This window comes from Berghia stephanieae, chromosome 2 (genome assembly GCF_034508935.2).
Source record: "Berghia stephanieae isolate SIO BIC M18660-M18661 chromosome 2, UCSD_Bste_1.3, whole genome shotgun sequence".
Classification (NCBI taxonomy): Eukaryota; Metazoa; Mollusca; class Gastropoda; order Nudibranchia; family Aeolidiidae; genus Berghia; species Berghia stephanieae.
Window position 1 is genome coordinate 125,532,027 of NC_088361.1, and position 8,092 is coordinate 125,540,118.

The 8,092-nt window shown below is 34.5% G+C and overlaps 1 protein-coding gene across 2 annotated transcripts in view; it reads right to left on the reverse strand.

The window, feature by feature from the left end:
* LOC144966528 (QRFP-like peptide receptor) overlaps nt 1-8,092 on the reverse strand; it is a 195,435-nt gene that overhangs the window by 71,195 nt on the left and 116,148 nt on the right. For both annotated transcript variants that reach the window (XM_078903159.1, XM_078903160.1), the window contains one exon: nt 6,519-7,771. In XM_078903159.1, the coding sequence (XP_078759285.1) occupies nt 6,519-6,797 (279 nt within the window). In that variant the 5' untranslated portion in view covers nt 6,798-7,771. The remainder of the gene's footprint in view (nt 1-6,518; nt 7,772-8,092) is intronic.

Here is an 8,092-nt window from a genome sequence, read left to right on the forward strand (position 1 = left end):
TTTAGATTGATGCTAATCTATGGTAAAGTACTTTTCGCCAGACCTAATTGAACCAGCAATCCACTGCTGGCTGGACAGAGGAGTCTCGATTTTACAAGGCGGTCGATCTCCGTCCCTTTGTGAGTGCCCTACCAGCTGAGCTATCTGGAATCCCAAATTTGGATTGACTGAACATTTTATAATCCAAGATTTCAGGATGGCCAGTAATGTTTTCTTACTCATTGTGCGGCTATGTGGTTTTGTGGTATGACACTCGCTTTCGGATCGGAGGGTCCTGGGTTCGAGCCTCGCGATCGGCGCATAGTTGAGTCCTTGGAAAAGGCTATTTACTCACTTTATCTCACCGTACTGAGGTGTAAAATGAGTACCTGGCCGTTAACAGCGTTGTCTTTGTCCGAAAAATTGTAATATGGCCTAACAGAAGGCATGTCCCGTCTTACAAGTTAAATGTTGCTGTTGACCCGGGACCCCTTGTAAAGCGCTTTGAGCACATTTAGTGGATATTGCTCTATATAAAGCTCAATTTTATTTATTTTATTTTTATTATGTTTATGATTCATTGATAATATTGAGAGATCATTTTGTAATTGCTCATATCAAAATATTAAAAGATAGTTAAAGGATATAATCCTAATTCAAGCCTTCTATTCATATTCTGTCCTGTTTTGTTATAAAATTACAAGATCTTGTAGAAATAAAAATGATTGTGTTACATATTATATAATGCGATTCAATAAAACGTGACCTTTTCATGGGTACTATAGTGAGACACGTCTATTAAATAATAACAATGTGCGTAGTATAGATGCTCCTACAGCAATGATGCTATGAGTTTAGTTAAATAGTCAAAACGTCAACCAGCTGGATATAAAGTACAAACACACAAAACTATGTGTAGCCTTGATTGTTTATAGTCTGATTGACAGAATTTATCATAAAAATGGCTGCCACAAAAACAATAACAATGAACTGAGTGACGTCATTTTCGTTCCTTCTATAATGATGACAATTCACTGAACAGCACTACAACTATAAAGAATATGAAACGAAAACATTACTTGGAATTATTTTTAAAACAACAGAAAACTAAGAAAAGCAATCTTTTGGTAGTTTTGAAAATAAATATCAAAATATAAAATAAAAAATAATAAATTGACTGCGTTGTTTAGAAAAACCTTTTTCTATTTTGTTGGCAGCAGCTCATTATAGAGGACCGCTAAAAACTGCCTTCCGTCATTAATTAATGGCGTCGTGTTACGTGTCATCTAGAAGGATACTGGAGTGAACTAAACTACTTTACTCTGCCAAAGCCTATTTACTTTCTTTATATTATAAACATTACGATACCTTAAGTCTTTGTAGTACGTCTGACCTAAAATCAGAAGGTCTGAGGTTCGATCCCTAGTCGAGGTAGATCGACTTTTTGGGTTGTTTTAAGAGGTTGGTTCTTAATTTTTTATTTATTTTTTTTGTTTGTTTTGTTTTCGTTTCGTTTTTTTAACCCTCTCCTTACCAGCTATTTTTAGAATTTTCGCCAAAAATTCGCACCCACCCGACACAAAAATAGACTTTTCTTACTCAAACAAAAAAAATAACAAGTGCATTCTATATAGAATGTTGTTTAGCAAAATGAGCTGTACAACACAGTTTTGAGTATTTATAGCGGTAATCAAAGCATTTCTTTAAATGTTGTTATGTGCAAGAGAAATAAGAATGAGAAAATTGTTGTTTGTGCCGTAACAAACGTGACGATGTGTCTATGGTTCGTAAGGAGAGGGTTAGATTATGTTTGGGTTTGTTTGGGTTTTTTTTGGCCTTGTATTGTTCTTTCCTGTGTTGTCTTGCACTGTTTCACAAATACTTTTGAATTTATTAATCTTACAGCAGTGCCTGCTCTCCAATTTATTGTCTTTTTTTTCAAATTTAGAATGAATAAAGTTGACGTCCCGTTTCCTGCTGTTATTGTTTTTTGGACGCCAGTTGGGTGATTAGTTTTCACGAAAGTTCCCCCTCACAGATCATAAGTGTTACAGGTTACACATAGTGTTGTGTGTTGATACCGTTCATCTGGCGGGCATAATATGTTGAGTATTTTACCTAAATACATACTATTGATATCTACAGGGTGTCCGAACTGTCTGACTACATTGAATCATTTAATAATTTTTAATTATTCATATAATATAATATCTGACCCTGTGGAACTCAAGCGGGGTGTCCGACAAGGTTCTGTCCTCTCACCGTGCCTTTTCAACTTATAGATAGTATGCAAATGACGTCACTCAGGCCTTTGTTATTGTGTTTGCCATCCGCGTTTGTGAGTTGTTCTCACTAAACTGTATTAACCAGATTATAAAGATTCATTGTTACACAGAGTTTGTGTGTTGGTCCGTTATACTTCCGGATGGCAATGTTGTGAACTCCTTGGCCAAGCGCATTCTATCTATATACAGAATATAATATATTCATAGAAATAGAGATGATGCACAGCGTAGTTGTGAATGGAAGAAACATCAATAACTTGAGATATGCAGATGATACAGTGCTACTGGCAACAAACAAAGAAGACCTACAGAAACTAGTGAATGAGACCAACAAAATAAGTAATAATTATGGACTGAAAATGAATATACAGAAAACGAAAATAATGGTAGCCACACCAGCAGAAGAAAAACCCAAAGCTATCATAACAGTAGATGGGAAAGCAATAAAACAAGTACAGGCTTATACATACCTCGGCCAGAACACCACAGAAGATGGCAGATCTTACTTGCAGAGGTCAAAAGAAGGATCAGCATTGCCAAAATAAATTTCATGAAAATGAGAAAAATTCTCACTAGTTTAAAACTATCAACAAAAACAAAAGTACGTATGGCTAAATGTTATGTATGGTCCATATTCCTATATGCATGTGAAACACGGACCATAACGAAGAAGATAGAAAGAAAAATCGATGCCTTTGAGTGTAGCGAATAATTCTGAGAGTACCATGGAGCGGAAAGAAATCAAACATTCTGGTTCTTATTGATGCAGGTCAAAGGTCCAGAAAACTGTTGGCAGAAGTTAAAATGAGAAAACTGACTTATCATGGACACATCCGGAGACACAGCACCATCCAAAAATCAGTGCTAGAAGGAAAAGTAGCTGGTAGAAAGGCACGGGGCAAACCAAGGAAGTCCTAGATAGGAAATGTGGAGGCAACAACTGGCAAAAAGATTAGCGATGATGGCCCTTGAGCGTGAAGAATGGCGTTCCATGACATTCAACCTCTGTAGGGAGATGGAACTCCGGTAAGGTAAGGTAATTATTCATTTACCTATTTATCATTTCGTGTCTTTATGTGATGTAGTGGTATGGCATACCCTTCGGACCAGAAGGTCCAGGGTTCGAGTCCGACTTTGAGCAGCGCAATTCCTTTGAAAAGGCACTTTACTCGCAATCGCTCACCGTATGTATAATGACTACCCAGTCTGTAACAGCCTTGTCTTTGTACGAAAAAAAAATATAATATCGCATAATAGGCGTCATGCCTCGTTCCTACATCTTTAGTGCAGCTGTATGCTAGGAATCCCTTGTAATACTACTTGATCACATTTAATTGCCTATATAAATGCTCCAGTTATATTTTGTAGTAATTTTTTTTTGTTTCTTGTTTGTTTTGTTTTTTATTTTATTTTGTTTTGTTCTTTTTGTTTCTTTGTTTGTTGTTTTTTTTTTTTGTGTGCGTTTCTTTGTTTGATTTTCGGTTGTTGTTTTTTTTTGTTGTTGTTTTTTGGGGGTTTTTTTGTTTTGTTTTTTTGGGTTTTTTTGGGGTTTTTTTTTTGGGGGGGGGGGGGGGTTTGCTTGTTTTTTTGTTTTGTTTTTGTTCTATACTACATCTAGTAGAAATTTGGCTGAACGGAATTTTGAACTTTTCTTAACGTGCTATGAAATATAATAAAGGTAGAAATTAGATAGGAAGCAGTCAGTGGTATGAGATAAAGATCTGAAAAAGTGTGTACAAAACGTGCCAGGCAAAGCAAGAAATAAAATCACAAGAAAAAAAAAATATCCCAAAATTATCAGCTTGCCTCTTCTGATGATTTAACCTTAGACCTCCTGATTATCGGTCAGTCGTGTTATAATTACACCACAGACGTTACCCGATAGTTTGGGCAATTCAACAAGGCAAATATTCTTCACAAGGGTACACATCTCCCGGCTGCGAACCCTCACTTGCATCACAGAACACAAACAACAACGTTTGATTTGTAATCTGGAGGTCTGTGGTTCAATCTCCAGTCCAGGCAGTGAGATTTTTTTTTTTTGATCTTTTAAATATATTTTTATTTATTTATTTGTCTAGTACTATTTCCGACACACTTATTCAGATTTTTGTGAAAAATATTATTACATTGCAAAGAAGCAAATGTATTGTTACCATTAAGTTCGACTTTATATTTAATTGTACTTAATTCTTGGATATTTGGGAAAAAATTTGACAATCTTTTTTTAAGAATCGGAAGGTAAGGTCTCATCGTAGCCATCGTTATCTAATAGCCTGACACAAGAACCAACCAGGACTTATAGTTTGACGTCATTTTTAGGTTTGTGCAACCTCTAGGGAGTTGTCGTTAGTAGAACTCAAGGAAACAATGGATTTTATTGGCTGAACTATTAAATACAACTCACGATTTATTTTCTTTTGTGGCCAAAGACTTGTCTTTTGACGTCATTTTTTGGTCAATGCCAGGTTATAAGTTAACGATGGCTACGGTCTCATGCTTCTGCGATGTTTCTAATATTTGAACAAAGACATTAATCATCCAATAGAAGATGCTATTTGAGAATAATTTTCCCTTTGGAACGTTGCATACACATCATGCACATACGAGCTCGGCCATTATGTGAAAGGAAAGAAGTAATGCATTCAATTGGATTCAAAAGTCTGGTGTCACGTCGCCCAGCAACGGCGGCCATTGTGGTTCTAATCAAAGAAAATCTGTACGTTTTATTCTTCATGCTGGCTAGAACTTTTCATATGTCTTGTGATCAGAATGTGTAAAAGTCAAAATATGATCAGATTTATAATGGGTTTTTTTTTTTCCTCTGGATAAGCTTTTATGTTTGTCGGAGAAATATGTCATAAAAGCGTCCGCCATCGTTCCGATAGTTTAGAACCAGTTACTAAGTTACCATGCGTCATTACGAGGGAAGTGACGTTACGACTGTTGAAGCGTATTGACACAACCTTATCACCACAATGATCTTAATGTATAGATAGAATGAAGTTGACGTCACTCAGGTCTTTGTTATTGTTTTTTGCTATCCATGTTTATGAGTAATTCTCACTAAACTGTATTAACTAGACTATAAAAGTTCATGGTTGCACGTAGTTTTATGTGTTGGTCAGTATGGCAATGTCGTGAGCTTTTTAGCCAAGCGCACACTATCTATAGATAATATGAAGTTGACGTCACTCAGGTCTTTGTTATTGTTTTTTGCCATCCGCGTTTATCAGTAATTCTCACTAAATTTTATTAACCAGAAAAAAAAACGTTCCAGGTTACACGGTTTTGAGTATTGGTCCATTACACTTCCGGATGGCAATGTTGTGAGTTTCTTAGCCAAACGCATACTATCTATAGAGTCTATCAGCATCTTCATTTTTGCACGCAAAAAGACACTCGATGGACATCTCCTTATATAAAGCTCTGACAAAAAAACAAGGGGCTTAATTTCCATTTTACTCAAAGAACTTTTTGCTTGGATTACATATGCGATGAAAAGAAAGTGAGATAAAAGCTAGTCAAATACTGTTAAAATCAGTAAGTAGTTATAAATTACGTTAATGAGGACAAATGGTAAATGTATCTGTGTAAAACGAATTGTACCTGCATAAAAACATAACAACAATCAATGTGGCCCACCGCTTCAAAAACGGGATTTTGACGATATGTAGATCTAGTACATAATTAAAATGATGTCCACATTAAAAGGTATTAAACTTAAGTTATATACACAATCTATTTAGAAGAAAGAGTGTAGAATTTAACTGCAAAAAGGCTGAACTATCCTATTTTATTCTTATATCATTTTGGTAATAGTTTGTTTATTTCATTCGACATAATACCTACGTGAGGATGTAAGTCAAAAATATAAACAGTTATATAAAATAACAGATTTAAATTACTCGTACAAGATGAGCATCGAGTTTATTTAAGTTTTTTTTCCTATTGAACGCTATCTTTATGGAATAATACATCGTACATGTAAAAGTTTGGCCATTATAAGAAATGAAAGAAGCAATTGCACCACAACTACAACGGTCTCATTGTTGTAATGGAAATAAACTCTCAAACCAACACAAACTATTGTCCATTACAGCATAATTGCGTCCAGTTCTCAGATATGCAAATATAATATATGTGCACGTTGAATGGAATCCATTACATCAATTTTTGTACGCAATAAGATTTCCGTTGGACATCTTGTTATATAAATCTATTTGTAAAATAATATACAAATCTTTTACTTACCATGATGTAATCAGGGGGAATCCAAACGGGTCCTGTACCATTGCCCGTACTGTTATTATCAGATGTATTCAGCGGTGGACCACCAATAAAAAAATGGTTACCTTCATTAGTTTCACCAAAATTCATATTGCTGTTGTTATTATTGGTGTTGAAAGGATTCGTCAGATTTATGGCGTTGTTGTTAAAGGTGGAGATGGCAGCGGTTGTGAGGTCGCTCAATTCTCCGAATACTGACGTCGTCCCAGAGAGTGAGAGTGAGTGAAGTCGCGTGGTGGCCATGATATTTCTTTTTTTTTTTTCTTTGATATTTATCTTGAAGCAGGCACCTCTCACTCGCGCCTCGTTATTGTCGTCCAGTCATCGAAGAGAAAGAAAAGCCTGATTTGTTGGTGTCGGTAAACGATGGTTCCGATTGCGGGCGGCGAATCCTTCCTTAGCTGTGATTTACTGAGCTAAATATTATTAGGTCTCCCTGTGTAAATAACCAGAGGGCGAAATAAATACTATTCAACTATTATATTATTTATCATTGTGATATATCTCACGTAATTTTTAGGTATTACATTTAACAACAAATTCAAGTTCTTTGATTACATAATCATACATTCACTTCTTCCAAAATTAAAACTATAAATTTATAGTCCTTTTTGAAACAATAGCATTATATTATATTATTAAATTACAATATCATAATCCTCTGATTCCAATTTTAATACTGCAAATTTAATTCTTTATTTTGAAATATAATTCTAATCATACTCATTATTAATAAATACCTATTGCAACAATTTATTATTCATATTTATTCGTTAAATTCGTAAGTGTAAAGAAAGCAATATGTTTGGTTTCTTTTAACGAAATGGACGAAAGTTCAACCTCTTATCATTTCATATAGTTATAATATGCTTCAGATAGCACAACTGATGGATAAATCCTCTTCGAGCGAATTTCTACACAAGATGCACAAAACAATTCCGAAAGATATTCATCACTGACACCACATTTCCATGTGCGTTAATATTCCCGTTATTAACTCATCAATCTCGCGTATGAACATCGGTATAAAAAAAAAAAATCAAACACAGAATAGCTCAGCTTGTCTCCGGCCTTGTGGGTGTCTGTAAATCCAAATATAATAGACGATTGCGTAGAGTAAAAAATATATAGAGAGATTTTATGCCATGTATTGCTGTAGTTGAATATCTGGCGATCTGACAGATTTACGACTTGTTCCCTTGTTGTCCATGTATCATCTGTATGACGAAAACATATTATCATTATTATTATTATTATTATTATTATTATTATTATTATTATTATTATTATTATTATTATTATTATTATTATTATTATTATTATTATTATCATCATCATTATTATTATTATTATTATTATTATTATTATTATTATTATTATTATTATTATTATTATTATTATTATTTAAAAATTGCTCAAACCGCTTTACAAAGGGTCCCTGGCCAACAACAACATTTAACATTTAGGACGGGACATGACGCCTGTTAGGTGATGTTACAATTTTTTTTCGGAAGAGACAACGCTATTAACCGCCAGGT